Here is a 21057-nt window from a genome sequence, read left to right as displayed (position 1 = left end):
GTTTATCTCATTGTCGAAAATTTTAAATCCTTTTCATTTTAATCCTTGATTTTTTTACCCCAATCAATATTAAAAAAATATTTTTTTTAGTAATCAAAATGAGTGCGACCTAAAAGTTGGGTGACTAAAATGAGGGTGTAAACATGATGTGACATGTACAATTAACCGTCGCTAGAGATTTAACACTTGAATAACTAAAATGAAAGTTGGATGACCAACTAAATAATTTACCCTAATTTTTAATATTTATATTAAACCATTGACTCAAAATCTTATTTGTTATTTATATTATGTTAATTTTTTATAAATATAAAATTCGAATCCCATATCTTACAAAAGCTGGGATGGGGACATGGTGGGCTAAGAACATTAGGATCAAAAGAAGTGACCCCAGTTCCTCATCCTTTTAACACCAAATTCTAGCCACCATACAAAAACAGAGCATCCAATCCTCTTCCCCCAAAAAAGGCAATTACTTGATTAGATAAAAAAGAAGTGAAATTTGATTAGACCAATGAAAGGTTTGTTGTAACGTCTCCGCAACATTAACGCCACTCCCTATTTAATCTCACAAAAATATTTTGGTCTATAGTCTTCATTCTGTGTGCCGCTGTGAGCAGTCCCAACTTCCTAAAATTCAATACCAGGTGCCCCTTCCAATATTTCCTTATACTGAATTCAACTCCTCCAATGGAGTCCTTCCAAATCACCATATACTGTGTTCTTTCTTGGATTCCCTTAAATTACCCATCTTTCAAAACCTACACTAGCACCCTAGATACCATTAGATTCCATTAAGCCACCAACACAACAGCGTTACCAGAAAGTAGTATATAGGGAAAAGGAAAACAGCGATGGAGGAGAGGCATGTTTTGTTTGGGAAATACGAGATGGGGAGGCTGTTAGGGAAAGGGACTTTCGCCAAAGTCTACTACGGGAAAGAATTAGCCACCGGTGAAAGCGTGGCGGTGAAAGTCATCAGCAAAGATCAGGTGAAGAAGAAAGGGATGATGGAGCAAATCAAGAGAGAAATCTCAGTGATGCGCCTTGTTCGACATCCCAACATAGTGGAGCTCAAAGAAGTAATGGCGACCAAGAAAAAGATCTTCTTTGTCATGGAACATGTCCGTGGGGGTGAGCTCTTTGCCAAAGTTTACAAAGGCAAGCTCAAAGAACACGTCGCTCGTAAGTACTTTCAACAGCTGATCAGCGCCGTTGATTTCTGCCACAGCAGAGGTGTTTCCCACCGTGATTTGAAGCCTGAGAATCTCCTGTTGGACGAAAATGAAGATCTAAAGATCTCTGATTTTGGGTTGTCGGCTTTGCCTGAGCAGCTTCTCAATGATGGTCTCCTTCACACTCAGTGTGGGACACCAGCTTACGTTGCTCCCGAGGTTTTGAGGAAAAAAGGGTACGATGGATCCAGAGCTGATATTTGGTCTTGTGGGGTTGTTTTATATGTTCTTCTCGCAGGTTTCTTGCCTTTTCAAGATGAGAATATGATGAAGATGTATAGGAAAGTTTTCAAAGCCGAATTCGAGTTCCCCACCTGGTTTTCGACGGAATCGAAGCGTTTGATCTCGAAACTACTTGTGGCAGATCCTGAAAAAAGGATCACAATCCCAGCTATAATGCGTGATCCTTGGTTCAGAAAAGAATTCACACGTCCCCTTGCGTTTTCGATCCAAGAACCGATAGACGATGATGAATCCGCACCCTCTAAGAGTACTAAACCATCGTCTCCCAAATTCTTCAACGCGTTCGAGTTCATTTCCTCTATGTCGTCGGGGTTCGATCTGTCGGGCATGTTCGAGGACAAGAGAAAATCGGGGACGATGTTTACGTCAAGATGTTCAGCCAGTGCTATAATGTCTAAAGTCGAAGCTGTTGCGAAGGGGTTCAACTTCAGGGTGGGGAAAGCCAAGGACTTCAAGATGAGATTACAAGGGTCATCGGAAGGGAGGAAAGGGCGGTTGTTGGTGACCGCTGAGGTGTTCGAGGTGGCACCGGAGGTAGCCGTGGTCGAATTCTCCAAGTCAGCAGGGGATACCTTGGAGTATGCTAAGTTTTGCGAGGAAGATGTTAGGCCTGCATTGAAAGACATTGTTTGGACATGGCAAGGTGACAGTTTCAATGAGGCAGAAGAACGTGAAAAACAAGTACAACAAGACACAGCCGAGCCTAACACATTGAAGAAATAGGGAAAATTTTCTTTGTTTACCCTTTTTTTTGTGTGTGTTCTGTTTTGGTGGAGGATGAGAATCTGTAAATACGTATTCTGTGATTAGTACAATAATGCATAATATGGATTTGGATATTGCGTACACATAATAAGCAAGTATTTAGTGGCAATGGAGTTTCTGATGAGAAATTAATTCCTTTCAACTTTTTGCCTTCTTTCTGTTGCTTTCTTGGTTTGGGAAAAGAAAACGAAAACAAAAAAGACAAAAGTGATGGATGGATGGCATGTTTGTGGAAGGCAAGCTACAGTTGCAGCAGCCATTGTTTTGTTTTTAAACCAATCACTGTCTTGAGACGAGAAAGAGAAGGACTGTTGCAGCAGCATTCATGGAAATTAATGTTAATTCAAACATTCTTTTCCTCTGCAAATCCAATTCATGGAGAGCATTTTTGAAAGTTGGTTTTATATGCATAGCATAATGATAGCTACTCCACAAGCAGTCGTGAGTTTAGGACCATTTCTTTACTCTTTTCTTTCTCCATAAAAATTTAACTCAAAAATTTGCTTAAAATCTATTCAATTATCCATTATACTAACAAGTATTTGATGTAGTGGTAAGACCCATTGCATTCTTGAGGGAATGCAAATTTAAACTTTAAAAACAACATTATTAGAAGAGATAACCACAAAGTTCAGACATAAACTATAAAATAAATACGGAGAACCTTGAAAACAACTTCCCAACTCCATATTTATATCTATATTTTTTTACAACTCATGTATCACCAATAAGAATAAACTACTACTAGAAGTCCTATCACACGCGTCCGTAAATTTAGATTACAGATGTGTGTTTAAAAATGACATAGAATAAATAATGAAATGTACGATTTGAAACTAATTAATCATAATAACACATGAAATATGTACGATATTAAAATAAAATAAGATTAAATTATGAGTAAAAACATTATTTAAACACATAAATATATCTAATTAATAATATTAAATGCACCACAATTGTTTATGATGGTGTTGTCATCAACCGAGAGTTAGTGTCGAATTAACTTGTGACACTAACTCTATTAACAACATTATTAATACATACAAGCGATGGAGATAATAAATTGTGTATATTAAAATATAAATGTATAACACATGTTAGAATGAAACTTTAGTTAAGCAACAAATTTAAAGTTTCATTAATCTAATTGGCGTTGGTTCAACTCCTATTTTATGCAAATTTTATTGGTTTTATTAAAATAAAAGGCTAAAGTACCCTTATTTTAATTACGAAAAAATATCTTCATAATTTTTTAATCGAATTAGTGTCCTATTCTTATTTTTATATTTTTAAATATAACCTAATTACATATGTCATTTTTTCAATTGACTCCTCAGTGATGGAGTGGAATAATAATTAAATTGTATTATATTAAACAAGTCTTAATCTAAGATTAAGGCAAATGTCGCTGGTAAAGTAGTAACAAATGAGAATGAGGCACCGAGCATAAAGCAACAAGAACAAAATGAAAGATGTAGAAATCAGGTTGTGACACATTAAAAAAAGTCATTTAGTGGAAGGTCCTCCGAAGTAGCTTTCAGATGATATGAATTTGTAGTCTTAGTAGCTAAATTAAAAAAGGTTCATGGGGATACGTGTCTGATCTGATTACATGATCAAATGCTGGTTAAAATAGAGTCGCCATCAAGTTTTAGATAATGTTGAAATTTCAAAACATAATTTTCATATAATGCTTTCATTAAATGTTGGATATAGAGTTAGATAATGTAATTAGATTTTGAATGTTGAGTTTTGATCATCTAATTGGATAATTGTAATATTTAAGTATTAAATAAAAATTTAGGTAAATTATAAAATTAATCACTTAGTTATTAGCAACCTATTTCTAACCTATTTCTGATTTGGTCATTTAAGTTTATACTTTTTTATTTTAATCATTAACATTATTGAAATTCAATATTTGGTAATTCTTGTTAAATCGTTAGCGGTAACCCTTTTTCTATTGGCATAATAAAAATTTAGCTATATAATATTTACTGATTCTATTAATTTAATTTTAATTCTAAAAATTTAGCCTTCAACTTTACACATTCTATTCTATCAATTTAGTTTTACTTATTAAAATTCAAAAATAAAAATATAAATAAATGAATACTCATTTTCTTTCTTTTATGACATGAAATTTATTAGGTCTAAATATCCTCAAATCCTTGTCAATTTTGAAATTAAAAATTTACTCCCTTTTACAAAAGAAAAAGAGAACAATTTAGTTTCTATCAATTTTAAAATTAAACAAACAAGAAAGACTAATAACAATGTTAATTATTTCTGTCTAATTAATCTAAGAATGCAATAATAATAAAATAAAAAAAACATTTTTATGAGCATGTTGTAAAATTTTCAAAAAAAAATACCCTTAGATAAAAAAATAAACCCTTTAAATTCTTTGATTATAAATTGTAAAATTTCGCAATGTGATGAGAAATATCTTTTGGACTGTATTTTATTGCAGTTTCTTTACAAAATATATGAAATTTCAAATTAAACTTGGATTTATTTTGACATAATCAATTATATGAACAACTTTATTTTGATAATTAAAGAAACTAAACAAATATCAGTTTAGGACTCTTGATGTCGCAATTTTTTTTTTAAAGCTTAAGTTCTTATAATATATGTTCTTTTTTATAAAATATAGAACTATTTATAGCCCCTTTTTAACTTTTAAATAGAAATATAATACGTTTTAACACACTCAAACTCATATTCTCGCAATAATGCTTATGCCAGCAAAAGAGTGAATGTGTATGCAATTATAATTAGCATGAAAATCGTATATTACCCTAAAACCCAATTTTTTGACAAATACAAGACTAGGAAGTAAATGGTCTTGTTTTTCCATAAATTGAAGTGAAAAATTGTAGTTGGGAACTTTGTTTTGAGACCCAAACATTTAGCATATTCACCACTGGAAAGTTGAAACATTTTCAGAGGCACAAATGACCCAGTTAGCCCCATTATTCAAGTTGGGCTTGATTGGGCTAAAATTTCATACCCCCAAAGTAACCCCAATTCCTGCTTATGGTCTTCTACTTCAAGTAGGAATTAATAGAACTATTATAGTCCTTACAAATAATTTTTCTTTTGTTGTTAAGTATTTTTATAATATATAATATGCATATAAAGCTCTTAATATGAGTAAATATGGTCAATTTAGGTATTTAAAATTTAAAATCTTTTCTTTTTATTCTCTTTACTATACCGAATAACTCATTTACCTAATAAACCCCGTTACAAAATGTATTTTAGAAATGTTAATTACTTAATTAAATTATTATAATTTTATTATTAAGATACATTTATTTCTAATTAATTATATTTTACTTTCTTAATTTTTTGCATTTTAAAATAATTTTGAGGTTGCAATTTATCTTTGTACATAGATACCAAGTCTTTGAATTTCTTATAATAGCTTCATTTCAATATTTTATAAATTAAAATTTTTTCTATATTGTTATCCTCTAAAATTAAATTGGGTTGGTAACTAAATATGGGTATTGTGATTATCTTTTCTTTTTAAAAAAAAATCTTTGTTGTTTTTAATGAGATATCAATTTCTACGTTTATTAGATATTTCTCCATTTTATTTTATTAGATATTTTTATTCTAAAGCTTTGTACGTTTTATTTAAAATATTTATTAAATTTTATATACTAATTTATTTTAAAATGAATAAATAAAATTTAATCTCAAACTTAAAAAATAAAAATAAAAGTTTTGTTGTTACTTTACACACACATATATGACCTTGATATTTTATATATATATATATATATATATATATATATATAAAACTAATTAAGTCTTCATGAATTTTTAATTATATTATTATATTACTCAATTTTAATTAATTATGATTTAAATATTTTTTATATAAATTGAATTGTTTGTATTTATATCAATTTTAAAGAAAAATTTTACTGTTACATTTTGAATATGAAGATGATTGTTTCTAGTTAAATGCATTCCGCATAGCATGGTATTTGTTTTGGCATGATCCTTTTGTCGCATACAACTATGGAGAGAAGTCACCAAGAATGGTGTTTATTTTATTTTCCAATTGCATTAATCTCGAACATCTAGTTGAGCCATAAATGAGTATTTGAGAATTCATTCACATACCTATATCTAGATATGTATTGAATAAAGTGAAGGGTTGGAGGTAGAGGTGCTCATGGGCTGGGCCGGGCCCATAAAAATTTTTGGCCCGGGTCCTAGGCCCGGCCCAAAATATGGGCCTAAGATTTTTCACAAGCCCGGCCCGGGAAAAATCATAAGCTCGGGCCCGGCCCGGCCCATTTTTATTTTAAAAATTTTAAAATTAAAAAAATTAAAAAAGTATTTTAAAAATATTTTAAAAATAAAAAATAAAAAAAAGTATTTTAAAAATATTTTAAAATTAAAAAAAATTAAAAAGTATGTAAAAATATTTTAAAAATCATTTTTTCTTCTTCCTTAAAAAAAAGCAGAGAATCCTCTCTATTCCCTTTCCCTCCTCCGGTCAAGGGATCAGTTGTGGACCACCGTGCCGGTCACCGATTACCGGCGCCGGCGCCGCCTTAGGCGGCGGTCGGAAGTCGAAAAGTCGGTTTTTTTAAACCCCGTTTCGAAAGCCTTTCATGAATCAAGTCCTTAAAGCCCTAAGGCCGAGAGAAAAACCCCCAAAAGTCGCCATCCCCGTCCATTTTCGGTGACCCGAAGGACTCCGGCGACCACTCAAACGCGGCGTTCGGGTAAGTTCCTATTTATTACTTTTTTAAGTTTATTAATCGAGAGAGAAAAGAAAGAACAAGAACCGATCAAAATCGAAGAGACAAAGACTAAAAATATCACCTTTTCACACTAATTTTCTTTTTCCTTTCTTCAATATTTTTTTTTGAAATCGGAACCCCCCGAAAAGGTTACATTTTTTCTTTTTATAACAGATTGATACAATGTTATAGCTTCCATTACTGTTTTGCTACTGTTTGCTTCTGCTTTGCGTGTTTGTTTCATTTTGCAGGGTAGCTGATGGGCAGATGGAGCAGGTAGCAGAGTTGGTGGTTGCTAGAGGTGACGGCGGCAGCGTGGAAGTCAAAAGGGCAGGTGGTGCGGCTGAAGACAGTAGGCTAGGGTTCTGTTTTCTGTTTAGGTTGTGGGCTTGTTGGGCTTTAGGGTTTTTTTGATTATTTTGGGCCATGGGGTCTTGTAAAAGGACTTGGTAATTTGGACTGTTTATTTATTTATTGGTTTTATTTATTTGGTTTTGGGCCCGGGAAAATTGGGCTTATACAATTTGGGTAAAAAAACCTAAGAAAATCATATACAAAAAAGGTGATACTTTTATTTTTATTTTTTCGAAATAGATATAGGAAATAATAAAAAAGCCTTTTTTTTTACCTGTTTTGGTCGTTGATGAGACCCATATTTGGGTCGAGAAGCCTCGGAGTCCCTTTAGGGCTTCGTTGAAGGCCTCGTCGGAAGGGGAGAGAAATCAAAAGGTTTCTTTACGTACCTTCGGTCTGAGTTTATTAAGCTTGTGGCGATTTTAACCGCAAAACGGGGTTCCCTAAAAAAAGGGATCAAAAAGGGGGTTTTGAAAATTTTCGATCACCGGAGACGGCAGTCACCGTTGCCGACGATCGTGGCCGCGGTAGAGCAACGACGGCCTAGTGGCCAGCCGCGGCAGAGCAACGGCGGCCTAGTGGCCGGACTCAGGAAGGCCTTCAGAGAAAAAAAGAAAGGAGTGAAATTTTTTTGTACGAACAGTTTGCAATTGGCCTTTTTTTTTTTTCTAATTTTTTACTTATATAGGGTCATGATATGACGCCGTTTTGGGCTTGACCTTAAGATGCCCAAAACAACATCATTTTAGAGTGCGACTCGAATACCCGACCCAAATACATCAAGATCCGCATGTTTTTTTAAAAAAGGGATCTAATTTCTGTTTTAGTACTTCCGCTTTTAAACTTTCTTGCAATTTCGTCCTATGTTATTTTTATTTTGTTTATTTTTACCCCTTATTTTATTTTCTTATTATTTAGTCCCCCGATTTGTCAAAGGAACGGTGCATTTAACGGGGTTGGGAATAATTTTCCATTTGGTCCCTGTTCCTTTTCGCACGTCATATTTTAGTCCTTTATTTATTTATTTATTTTATCACAATTTATGTTTTTAATTTCATATAAATTTCGAATCAGTCCTTTATTTAATTTCAACCTTTTATGAACTGTTTTATTTATTTATTATTTCTTTACCCTTTTATATTTAAAATTTATTATTTATATTTCTTTTATTTTCGCATTTTTTGCCCGTATTATTATTTATCTTTCTTTTATTATTCAATTGGTATTAGAGTAGTAACTATGACATGATTATTGCCACTACTACTATGAATCGGTGCTCTATTACTATTATAGTTATATCATTATCATTTACTAACATGACATTTTATTCTTTTTATTATTTTCTAATATCATCGTCATTTTTACACACTTCCATTTTATTTTACTTTACTACGACCATGCCACGAATCATGTTTAAATTTATTTATTCATTTTTATACTATGCCCAAATAAATCAAATGTACATCGCATTAAATGTTATATTCGTTTTACCCGATGCATAAAAGGATTTAAAAAAAAAAAAAACCAAGGCAATGTTCTGTATTTGGAGATTGGAGAAGTTGTGCCCTAACTTACGGGGTTCGACTTTCTCTTTGAACTTAGATAACCGAACGTCCTTTTAAAACTAAGAACACATGAGATTTAAATAGTAATTAAATAATGAGCGATTTTATTTTCGAGGATTCAAAATGTGATGTCCTAACTTACGGGACATGACCTTTTCGTTTTGGTTACTTCGAGATAAGGCCTTTCACATGTGTTTTAATTTATTTAAGTGATTTTAATTAAAAATAACATTACACAAAAAGGTATTGTGTTTTAAATTATCTTCAAATTTTCAATTCTCGATACTATGACATCAATTAATCAAATAGGTACCAATTTTGGGCATTACGAGGGTGTTAATCATTCCTCGTACGTAACTGACTCCCGAACCCATTTCCTGAATTTTGTAGACCAAAAACCATCGTTTTAGTAAGTCTAAACTTTTATCAAAATAATCAAATTACGAGATGATCCGATCATACCTAATAAAAAGGATTGGTGGTGTCACCATTTTTGTTTTCAAATAAAAGATGATTTCCAAAAAGGTTTCTACATTAGCAACAACCATTTGCACATCATAAGATGAGAATTATTTTACCCATTCAAGTGCTGGGATCAAAGAACTGAAGCATAATATGTTGGAACTAAACAAACTACTTGATTCTGCTGTAATATTAAAGGTTTAAAGAGAGGAAAATGCCATCAGAGTTATATATGGTTCTAAGAGAGTGCTGCTACTGCTTTTCTTAATGTTTGCTTCCATCACCTTTTGCATTTATGTATTTTTATTTATTGAGGTAACCTTATTAGAACAGAAAAATTAATGAGAAAATTATGGTTTTGTTGGAATCATATGAAGATTCCCCAATGGTTGTCTCTGATTATGCTCAAAGCTTTGTTATCTCGTTAAAAAAATTTATATTTATTAACATAGAAAGTTGCAAGGCTTGAAGAAATAAATTTGCTTGATTCCACCTAGTAGCCTACTTAGAATTTCAATGAGGGTTTGTCCATCATATATTATCAAGCTAACTTAGAATTTCTTTATTTAATTGCAATGTTCAATTGCATGGATGGGTAACTAGGAAGACCAATTTAGATATTTCTTTTAAGGTCATTATATGGATTGGTAAGATTTATTGTGAGTAAACAACATTGGCCACGTTAGAGTTGTGTGACCCGAATCATGTCACTTGTTAAAGAAATAAAATAGAAAAGCAAAATAAAAGTTGAATTCATATATAACTATACTTTTTCTATTTAACATTGATTATAACATGGTTGTTTAACCCTTAAATAGATATAGTCAAACTCCTATCGTATTGTGTGTTTTCAACATAGATATAATTTACCCTCCAAAAAGCATGAAACACATTGTGCAAGAAAAGGAGAGGTACTAGGGATTATTTTTTTATATTAATCTTTGTACTTTGTGAAAGTTGTAGATTTAGTTCATATACTTTTATTTGATCCAATTTAGTCCTTCTATTTTTAAAATTTAAAATTTCAGTTCTACCCTAAATAATAGTAATTAAATCCGTTTGGTTACATGCAATTACTAGTCTTATACTATTCATACAATTGTAGATTTAGTCCATATTCTCCAATTGGATCATTCTAAATCTCTGTATTTTTGGATTTTGAAATTTCAAGATTAACGTAAAATGAATTTTGTTAATCCATTAATTGGATTTTAGTGAGTAATATATGAAAATAATAATCTAACATGACATTACACATATAATAAAATGTTTGACGATTAGATTTTGGAAATGGTAAAATTTTACTTAACGGTTTTAACAATTTATTATTTGACTAATATTGAAAATTTAAAAAAAAGACTAAAATGACCCATTACTAGTCTTGTACTATTCATACAGTTGTAGATTTACTCTATATTTTCTATTTGGATCATTCTAAATCTCTATACTTTTCGAATTTTAAAATTTCAATCTTAACGTAAAATAATTTTTGTTAATCCATTAACTGAATTTTAATGAGTAATATGTAGAAAAAATAATCTAACATGACATTACATATATAATAAAATATATGACACATTAAATTTTAAAATAATAAATTTTACTTAACGGTTTTAACAATTTATTATTTGGTGAGAATTAAAATTTAAATTTTAAAAATACAAAAGAAAAAAAATCGCCAAATAAATATACAGGAGTTAAATTCAGAGATTTCAAGTACAGTAGATTGATAACACACCAACTCCATACATTAAATAATTTCATGGGTAATGATGTTTACGTAAGAGATGAGGCATCATCCTACACATGTCAAGTTGCTGATATCATGATGAGCAAGTTTAGGTTATGGAAAACGAACAATAATACGACAAGCTTATATTGGATTGACTTTTTGACTTTAAGTTTCGTGGATATGAATTATTTAAGAACATTCCTATTGATTTTGACATGGTTTGAAAAAGTTGGTCTCATCAGGGATCGGTACCACTACTTGTGGAATCAAATTTTAGATGCACCAGAAAAGTAAAAATGAAAATAAAACATTTAAAATGTTTTGTCCTAACCCAACTGGATTTCTACTCCATGTTTTGGTTTATTGAAATGGTCAAATTATTTGGGATCTACTAGCTTCCTCCTTTTCTTTTTTCTTTTTTTCTTTTTTTAGGTATGTTATATAATATAAAATGTGGCAGTTCGCTTGACACGTAAGCTCGTCTATTGTTAACTTGAAGAGTTTTTGGTTATAAGTTTCCGCCACTTGCATAGTTTCATCCTACTCATCCATAATCTTTTTAGGAGTATCTAATAAATAGATAACTCCTAAGGGGTAACGTGTCACCACGCATGGTGCTTAATTACCCCTAGCACGTTATATCAGCGGACCGTGCCTTATATATATGTGTGTGTGTGTGTGACTGAGCCATTATGAGGGGCACAATAGAACAATTACTCAACAAAGTAAAAATTGTTTACTCATTGAATCCATGACTAGGGTGAATATATATTTTAAGATTAAAAAATATAATATTACTAAAAAACATATTTGGAATGAATTTGGACAAATTGTTGTCTAGGCTCATTTAAATTGGGACATTCACTTGTCTAGGTTTGTTTAGGTTTGTCAAGGTTGATTCGGAATGAAATAATCTTTTATAATTTTTAGAAATACTTTTTAGATTTTATATATTATGGATATCTATTTCAAAATAATAATATAAAAACATTATATTTTATAAAAAACTTTAAAATATATAAAATTATCAAAAGAAGGATGCTTTGGATAAACTTGGACAAATAGATGTTTAGGTTCACTTGAATTTGGACATCTATTGCCCATATTCATTTTGGATGTAAAATAATTTTATAGTTTTTTTTTATAATTTTTATATTTTAAAAGATCTTTTAGAATTTATATATTTCATATTTTTTAATTTTAAAAATAATATAAAATATAAAATATTTTACAAAAAAACTAATAAAAAAAGCGCATTTGGAATGAATTTAGACAAATAGACATCTAGAGTTATCTAAATCTAAACATTTATCTATATAGGTTTTTTTATGTGAAATAGTGTTTATAATGTTTTCTTTTTATAAAATTATATATTTTTAAAAGTTTTTTATTAATGCTTCTTGCATGTCATAATGTGAGGCTATCATGTATCATCATATTATTGATTGTCAATGTTACATCATCACATTCTAACGACGTTACAAAAAGGTAGGAAATTTAAGTTTAAGTGCTAGATAAGTCTCAAAAATTTTAAATACCAACTGAACACAAGTCATCAAATTCAAGACACAAATATGTTAATCCTAAATCAAATAAGGACATTTTATATATAATTAATTTTAAAAATACTTGCAAGTCCCTCTTATTTCCTAATTATACAATATTATCTATTTGTTTTATTTTTGTATAACCACTAGGTCCTTAGTTTGCAATCAGAGTTAAAGTGGTGTTCAGATAAAACTCATATCAACAATATTGATTTCAAAATTCAAACTTATTCAAATACTTGAACAGAAGTTCAGTCTCACTCTTTCCAATGGTATCTAATATCTATGTATTGATATGTACTCAATGTTTAAAATCTTGAATCCATTTGTTGGACCGATTCAACTAAAAATTAAAAAATAAGATAATTAAATTATAACAATAAAATCAGTAAACAAACAAATTGGGGGTTGAATGTGGAGACATGGGAATTGAATAAAAACATCCTAATGTGAATGTGCAATGAATGCTAGGAGGGTGTGGCATTGTTTCTACTTTTTCCTCATCAAATTTACTATTTTCCAGTCTCAAAAAGTTGAAAGGTTCAGTTCATACACATGGGTTGTGTTTAACATGTTCAATTGCGGTCAGAGATTGACTGGTTAGAAAAAAGAAGAAGAAGTTATAAATTGTATTCTTATTAGGATGAAATTGTGTTCCATTCCTCATATTAGAATATAAATATCTATTGTTGATCTTGGAAGTTCATCAAGTTCGGTAAATAGTTTATTTTAGTTAGTAAACGTAATTAATGTTATAATGCAACTTTTATCGGGTAATTGCAATGAAAGAATAAAACAAGATACAAAGAAAGATGGAAATTAGGGATTTGTTGATGCAATTCGATTCAACAACTTGTTTTCGAAAAGTCATGCCTAAAGAAAGAGATTATTATATAAATTTTTACAGTACAAACTTTGCTAACCAACCCAATTTATCCAAACCCACAAAGGATAATTGTATAGCTCATCGACTTGCTAGCTGACGAGGGTTTTAAGTTGGAGGATTTAACTTACTGGATGGAAGAAGTGTCAGATACAGTGGCTAATGTGGTGGAAAGGGATCAACAAAGGTGCAGTGTTGGGTGAGCTTCAACGTTGGTGCCGGTAACGATGTTGGGAGTTTGTAGACTAGGTTTTGGCCTTGGGTTCACTATTTTTTCTTAGGGGTTTCTTCTCTTCGGACGCTTCTTGTTCTTTAAAGATCGACTTTTATTTACTATGATTGGAAATTAAAGCCCCGTTCTCCTATGCTGTTGTGACGGGCTTTTAGATGAAAAAGCACTTTTCCATCAAAAGCAATAAAAAATCCATTTTATTTGGAACTAAAATTTTAACTTTTCCATCAAAAGTAGAAAAATTTAGCTTTTCCAGCTAAAAATGTAAAAGAACAACCCATAAGAGGTTTTGCTTGATCCTTTTGCTAGTTGGAGAAAAAGGAGAACACTTATATGTGTTTTTCTTAAGGTAGTCAGTACCGGTAGACATACCATTTTTCTACTAATACTGGTATGTACCGGTACTATTTTGGTGTACCGTTTCGGAGTTATCGCTATTTTTGAAAAACATTTGATATAAGTATATTAAAAATTATTTACAAATATCAAATAATGAGAATAAATAAATCTCAAATGTAAAATACTCTTAAAAATAAAAATTTGGTTGAGATAGTAAAAAAGATTTTAAAAATGTTGGTGGCGTGAGTTTCAAATCTGACCATATGTAAATTTTAAGATACCAAAAAATAAATTCATCAATTATATAAAATATTCTTTCTAAAAAAGCAAAAAAAATTACATAAATTAAACAATAGATCATCTTATACTATGCTTATAGCAATTCATAAACAAGGTAGTTAGTACTGTACTGCTAGATGTATCATTTTTCTATCGGTACTGATACAGACGGGTACCGGTTTGTTTCAGTGTACCGTTTGGGAGTTGTTGTTATTTTTTAAAAGCATTTGATATATATATATATATATATATATGTATGTATGTATAAGTATTTATAAATATCAAATAATGAGATTAAATAAATCTCAAATATAAAATAATCATAAGAAAAATAAAACTTTGGTTGAGGTTATAATTTTTAAAAAATTGGTGGCATGAGTTTCAAACCAGACCATATGTAAATTTAAAGATACAAAAATAAACTCATCAATTATATAAAATATTATTTAATAAGCTTCACAAATACAATCCATTATTAAAAAAATTTAAAATAACTAATAAAAATTAAATTTAAATTTATAATATATTTTAAAATTATTTTATGGTACAAATAAATTATAAAAATAAACTTAAATTAAAATATATTATTTTTTGTACAAATAACAAATAAAAACATTAAATTTAAAATATATTTTTAAATTGATTTTTCTGAGTACCAGCCGATACACCATACTCTGATTGGTATGGCGAAATCAACCGGTACATACCAATACGAGCGATACCAATAAAAATTTGCACTGGAACGGAACCTAAAGTTTGTGTTTTGATTTGCTACTAGAACAGCACGTTCCGACTGGTTCCGAGACGGTATCTACTACCATGATTCATAAATCAACAAATTCAAAATAAAAATAAAAAAAATTAAATTTATAATATATTTAAAATTATTTTTTGTACAGAAAAATTATAAAAATAAAAAAATTAAAATATATTAATTTTTGTTACAAATTGAAAATACATTTTAAAAGTACTGACCAATATACCACATTCTGATAAATACAGATAAAATCAACCGATACGCATCAAGTAATACCGATCCAAATTTACACTCCAACATAACTTAAAATTTATGATTTATTACTGGAACGAACCGTATTAATGTACCAACTACCACGGTTTTTTTCACTTTCCCTTTTGATTTTTTTTTCTTGATTTTATTGCATATAACGTTTTGTTTGAACAACTAGTTTCCAGTCGCTGCATTTGCCTTGTAGTCCCAATGTTCTCTTTTTAATAAAGGCTAGCAAGCATTTATTCTAAAAAATCTTGACTATCTGCTTTGATTACATACTTCATTATTTTATTTATAAATTATTGTTTTACATTTATTAATTGCACATAAATGATGAGAACCTATCATTTTTATTTTACGATTTATTTTATAATTATTCCTTCTAATAATATTATCTCTGGTATTCAAACATATTTTCTATTTGAAATTGAAAATATGATGGAGCTTACCATTAATTCCAACCGTGATTACTAAAAGAAAGTAAACTTTTAATATATCATTTACATTTTCTTTCACATGTAAAATTATAAATAAAACAAAAAATATATTATTTTAAAACTAGTATACAAACATTTGGCAGAATGATAAAATAAATTCAACTTAGAAAAAGATTAAAAAAAAAAAAAAGAGAGGAGAAAACCACGTGTTTTGTGACACGAAGAAACGTGGAAAGGGGGGCATGCGAGTAAGTGCGCTGATGGAGATAAAATTAAGGTCAACACGATGAGTCGACGACGAACCCTTGTTTTAGCCATATGTATGTATGTAGCCATAAACTATCATTCATAGCCGGTGATGGACGGGGGCTTGACGTTGACGCCGACTGACATCATACCCTAAACGTCATGTTTGAATACGAAATAAATACCATTAAAATATATGTCATAAATTCAAGTTTTATCAATATTTTGCGCGACTTTGTGATTTATTCTGCGACCCCCTTTTCTTGTCATAAATCTCTAACTATATATAACGTGGACTGCTCTATCAAATTAGGATTCTAAGTGGGATATGCCTCTCAGAGAAGGCTCTTTCAACCTCATCACTTTTTAAACTTCCCTGAATAACTCAAACCACATTCAAGCCTCTTCTATATATAAGTTTCTGGGTATTAATCTTTCATAGTCGTTCCCTTTTTTACTATCTTAAGAGGGATCCTCATAATTTGTTTAGCTTCAGCTCGCTTGGTTCCCTGTTTGTTTGTTTGTTTTAGAGTAAAATTTGAGTGATGGGATCATCAGCTTGGGTGGATACTACGCTGGACCTCAACATCAATCCTTTCCATCACCGGAACAAAGCTCTGGTGAGTTTAGATATTATCAATTGAGGGACTAACTTTCTTGTCTTTTTGGATTTGTTGGTCCTCACAAATCTTCCCTCGACTTTTTTGAAACAGAGGACCAAATCTGAGGGAGAAATGGCTGACTCTGATGTGAAGCTACCCTTCAAACAAGAGGTATTTCATGGAGTACTTGTTAATTCTCTTCAACAAGAACTTGAATATATAAAGTATTTTTCTTATGAACAAAAGTTTCGTTTTCATTTAGCAGAATGCAGATTTGGTGGAGGAATTGAATCGGATTAAAGCTGAGAACAAGAAGCTAACTGAGATGTTAACAGCTTTGGGTCACTGCTACAACGATTTGCAGAACAAGTTCACGGAATTAGTGACCATTAACTCTGAAAATGAAGTTTCGACATCGAAAAAGAGAAAAGCCGAGTGTGAAGATTATAGTACCAACATGATTGGATTCAGTAATGGAAACAAAGAGACCAGCTGTAGTGATGAAGATTCATGTAAAGTGCCTAGGGAGTGCATTAAGACCACCATTTCAAGGATTTATGTTCGCACAAATCCTTCTGATAACAGCCTGGTAATGTTCCTAAACTAGTTTTCGTCGGACTTTATTAGTCTCCCAACTGCTGAAAATTCTGAATATTAGTGGTTTTCATATGTGTTGCAGATTGTAAGGGATGGATATCAATGGAGAAAATATGGTCAAAAGGTCACCAAAGATAACCCTTCTCCCAGAGCATACTTCAAATGCTCTTTTGCCCCAAACTGTCCAGTCAAGAAAAAGGTGAGTCCAGCATTGATATATGATCATTGTATATGTATTTGATTGTTGTTTCTGATAGTGGTTGTCCATTTTTAGGTGCAAAGAAGTGCTGAAGATCCATCAGTCCTGGTGGCTACTTACGAAGGAGAGCACAACCATGCACACCCTTCTCCAAGTGAAGTAGCAATATTAAGCCCCAAGTGTAGTGCCAAGCCTGTTTCTTGTGCCTCGACCAGGGCTTCAGCTCCCACTACAACTCTTGAATTGATGCAACCAGAGGGGTATGGGGACGGTGCCAAAAAGAAAACCCAAGAGGTTGATGATGCACCAGCAGCAATTCAACAGGTTTTAGTCCAACATATGGCGGCTTCTTTGACTCGAAACCCAAATTTTACAGCAGCCCTGGCTGCAGCCATTTCAGGGAGAGTTATATAGATGAGATGAGAATAGGATAGAAAAGTGGGGAAACGTAGCATCATCCTTAATTAGGCAGAAATTTATAGAGAATGGATTTAAATGCAGTCTTCACTGTTGATATTCACTGCATGTTGGACTGCATTTTAAATCCCTGATTCATAGTTATGTATTTGTTGTTTATGTTGAAAAAAAAAAGATAAGAGACTCAATTGCTCCCCTTCACGAAGTCCTCTCGAGGGACGAAAGTCCTCCCCTCGTATTCCTTTAAGTGCAATCGAATACACCACAGTGGTAAGACACTGTATAACCAACTCCATTGTCGTCCTATTAAAACCCATCCAGATTATCATAGCATTCACAAAGTACCATTACACACGGTGATATGTTTTGTTTATATCCAACTTCAAAAAGCAAAAGAATCCAAATTACCCACCCTCCTTTTCTCATATGCAATTAATATGTTGTTTGAGATCAATCTTCCTGAAACAAAAGCGCTCTAAGCTTTATTGATGCAAATATCCATGATTGTTTGTAATTTATTAGTTATCACCTTGGATACTATCTTATAAATCACATTACATAAGTTAATCAGACGAAAATGAGTCATATTACAAGGCATAAGAATCTCAAGAATTAAAGTAATATTTGTTTTATAAATCACCTCTGTAAGTGCCCAAATCCGTCCAGCCCAATAAATAAATAAATAAATAAATAAATAAATAAACAAAGCAATAACTAAAGTCCACTTACAAACCCAAATAACCCACACAAGCTCAAATACATTACCCAATCTAACCTAACGCTAAAAGCCCCAAACATCCGAAGCCCAAGCCTGAAATCTTAACAAATTAGAAACCCTAGTTGATCCCTTGAGCCTTCGGTGCTGCTCCACGTCAGGGAGTGCATTGCCTGAGGCCTGTCTCTCCCCTTTCACTGAAATGGCAAGGCGAGGCTCCCCAGCACCATTGACCTTGCCATGAATACCTACAAAGAAGAAGACAGAGAACAGAAAACAAAAATGACAGGAAAAAGCAAGAAAAAGAACCAAATATTCTATAATATATTGCTACAAAAGTCATAACAATGGCATGTAATTTTTTACAGACACACAAGGAGTCAAATACAAAAAAAAAAGTGACAAGTTTTAAAGGTAGTTCATTTATACTTTTTTTTTGAAAAATAAATAAATAAAAGATAGGAATTTTTTTTATTTACTTGAACACTGCCTCGTATTCCACCGTCGTGAGTGGATGAGGACACCGTCTCCGATAAAGGACGGCTCCCTCCTAGCATGAAAGACCTCCAAATCATCCTTGGTTTGTCTAAGACCGCTAGGGTGTGGAGGTACCCATAAAAATTACAGAGAAACCGAAAGGCTTCTAGGAGTTTTCTTGTTTTCTATCAAGTTTTAAGAAATATCAACCCTAGATTTGGGTTCTGGGAGTCGAAACGATTGAAAGGGACATTGCTTCATGGATTTCGGCCACCGGGGACGGCGGACCCCGTCGTCGACAACTGGTGGCCGCCATGGGGGCTCGTCGGATCTCATGGGCGGCCTAAAGGCTGTTTAAGAGAAAAGAAGAGAAAGAAAAAAATTTAGACGCATGAGAGAAGGGAATTTTTTTCAAATTTTTTTTACTTATATAGGACCTTAGTACGACGTCGTTTTGGCTTGGCTTTAGAAGCCCCAAAACGGCGTCGTTTTGAAGGAGGACCCGGATGCTCGACCCGAATCCCCCTAGGATTTGCGTGTTTTCGCATGGAGGGGATAATTTCCATTTTGGTCCCTTCACTTTTTTGCTTCTTTTTTATTTTGTCCTATTTCATTTTTATTTGTTTTATTTTTATCATTTTATTTTATTCTTGTGCAATTTGGTCCCTTGACCCACTGTTGATCCTCTAAGGGAAGGACACGTGTAATATGGGTGGGATAATACCCCTTTCGATCCCTTTTCATTTTCGCATTTTAATTTAGTCCTTTATATCCTTTTTTTATTTAGGCATTAGATTTTGTTAGATTTTCAATTTAGTCCTTTATTTCCCCCTTTCTTTATTTATTTTGCGATTTATGCTTTAATTTTCACTTAAATTTCAATTTAGTCTTTTATTTGGTTAATTTTGCCTCTTTATTTACTATATCATTTATTTTAGCACTTAAAATTTATGTTATTAATATTTCCTTTTATTTATACATTTTATTTTTATTTTATCCTTGTTATTACTGTTATTATTTTATTTATTCATATTAGTACTATGATAGTAATTATGACATGATTATCGCTAATACTACTATAAATTGATGTATTTTTATTATCATTATAGTTGCATTTATATTATTCACTAGCATAGCATTTCTTTTATTTTATCTTTTATTTTTCTTCATTTTTATTTATTCATTTATTTATCATTTTAATGTTATCAATTCATTTGTACCCACTATTATTTTACTTCATTTTGCTAATCACCATGCCATGTATCGTGTTAAAATATATTTATTCATTTTATTACTAGACCTAAACAAATTAAAAAGTATATCGTTTTAAAAGGTTACATTTGTTCTACCTAACGTATAGGAAATATTTAAAACCGAGACAACATTCATTATTTTTGGGATTCGAGGAGTCGTGCTCCTAACTTATAGAGTATGACATCTTCTTAGAACCGAAATAATCGAATTTCCTATTTAAAATGAAAACGAGATTTAAGTAAGGGTCAAATGGTGATTATTCTTGTTTTCGAGGATTTAAAGCATCGTGTCCTAACTTACGGGGCATGATCTTTTCTTCTCGACTAACTCGAAATAAGATCTTTTCGTAAAATTTAATTTAGTTAAGTGATTTATTAAAAAGAACATCATACAAAGAGGGATTGTGTTTTATTTCGAAATATCAATTTTCGACATCAAAACATTAAGTAATCAACTAGGTATCAATTTTGGGCGTTATGAGGGTGCTAATTTCCATTTTGGTCCCTTCCTCATACGTAATCGACTCCTGAACCCATTTTCTAGATTTTGTAGACTGAAGATTATCATTTTAGTAAATCTAATATTCTATTAAAATGACCGAGTTTTGAGATGATCTATGTAACAACTCAATTTTGACCCTAATAGGAAAAAGTGGTTTCGGGACCACAAATCTGAGTCAGAAAAATATTT

At 31.4% G+C, this 21057-nt stretch overlaps 2 protein-coding genes across 4 annotated transcripts; both read left to right on the top strand.

Moving 5' to 3' along the window:
• The first annotated feature begins 484 nt into the window (after positions 1 to 484).
• LOC105774049 (CBL-interacting serine/threonine-protein kinase 5) lies at positions 485 to 2385 on the top strand. Its single transcript, XM_012596399.2, has one exon. It carries the CDS (start codon positions 855 to 857, stop codon positions 2199 to 2201), a length of 1347 nt encoding a protein of 448 aa, XP_012451853.1. The 5' UTR covers positions 485 to 854; the 3' UTR covers positions 2202 to 2385.
• A 14009-nt stretch (positions 2386 to 16394) lies between these two features.
• Positions 16395 to 18122, top strand: LOC105774121 (WRKY transcription factor 18). Of its 3 annotated transcripts, XM_012596584.2 has the most exons (6): positions 16395 to 16531; positions 16637 to 16726; positions 16820 to 16879; positions 16971 to 17297; positions 17388 to 17504; positions 17580 to 18122. In XM_012596584.2, the coding sequence occupies exons 2-6, from the start codon at positions 16652 to 16654 to the stop codon at positions 17916 to 17918; spliced, it is 918 nt and encodes a 305-aa protein (XP_012452038.1). In that variant the 5' UTR covers positions 16395 to 16531; positions 16637 to 16651; the 3' UTR covers positions 17919 to 18122. The 3 variants fall into 3 exon arrangements, with proteins under 3 accessions (XP_012452038.1, XP_012451971.1, XP_012452113.1); XM_012596517.2 differs by having other exon boundaries at positions 16406 to 16726; XM_012596659.2 differs by having other exon boundaries at positions 16407 to 16726; positions 16974 to 17297.
• The last annotated feature ends 2935 nt before the right edge of the window (positions 18123 to 21057 follow it).

This window comes from Gossypium raimondii, chromosome 7 (assembly GCF_025698545.1).
Source record: "Gossypium raimondii isolate GPD5lz chromosome 7, ASM2569854v1, whole genome shotgun sequence".
NCBI classification, from domain to species: domain Eukaryota; kingdom Viridiplantae; phylum Streptophyta; class Magnoliopsida; order Malvales; family Malvaceae; genus Gossypium; species Gossypium raimondii.
The sequence above is the reverse complement of the archived record's forward strand: the minus strand, read 5'-3'. Positions and strand labels throughout refer to the sequence as shown.

Bases quoted from the DNA above. Each gene is read 5' to 3' on its own strand.
- LOC105774049 (XM_012596399.2), top strand. From the start codon at position 855: ATGGAGGAGAGGCATGTTTTGTTTGGGAAATACGAGATGGGGAGGCTG.
- LOC105774121 (XM_012596584.2), top strand. From the start codon at position 16,652: ATGGGATCATCAGCTTGGGTGGATACTACGCTGGACCTCAACATCAAT. The intron at 17,298-17,387 runs GTAATGTTCCTA...TATGTGTTGCAG, and splicing joins ATCCTTCTGATAACAGCCTG to ATTGTAAGGGATGGATATCA. The intron at 17,505-17,579 runs GTGAGTCCAGCA...GTCCATTTTTAG, and splicing joins ACTGTCCAGTCAAGAAAAAG to GTGCAAAGAAGTGCTGAAGA.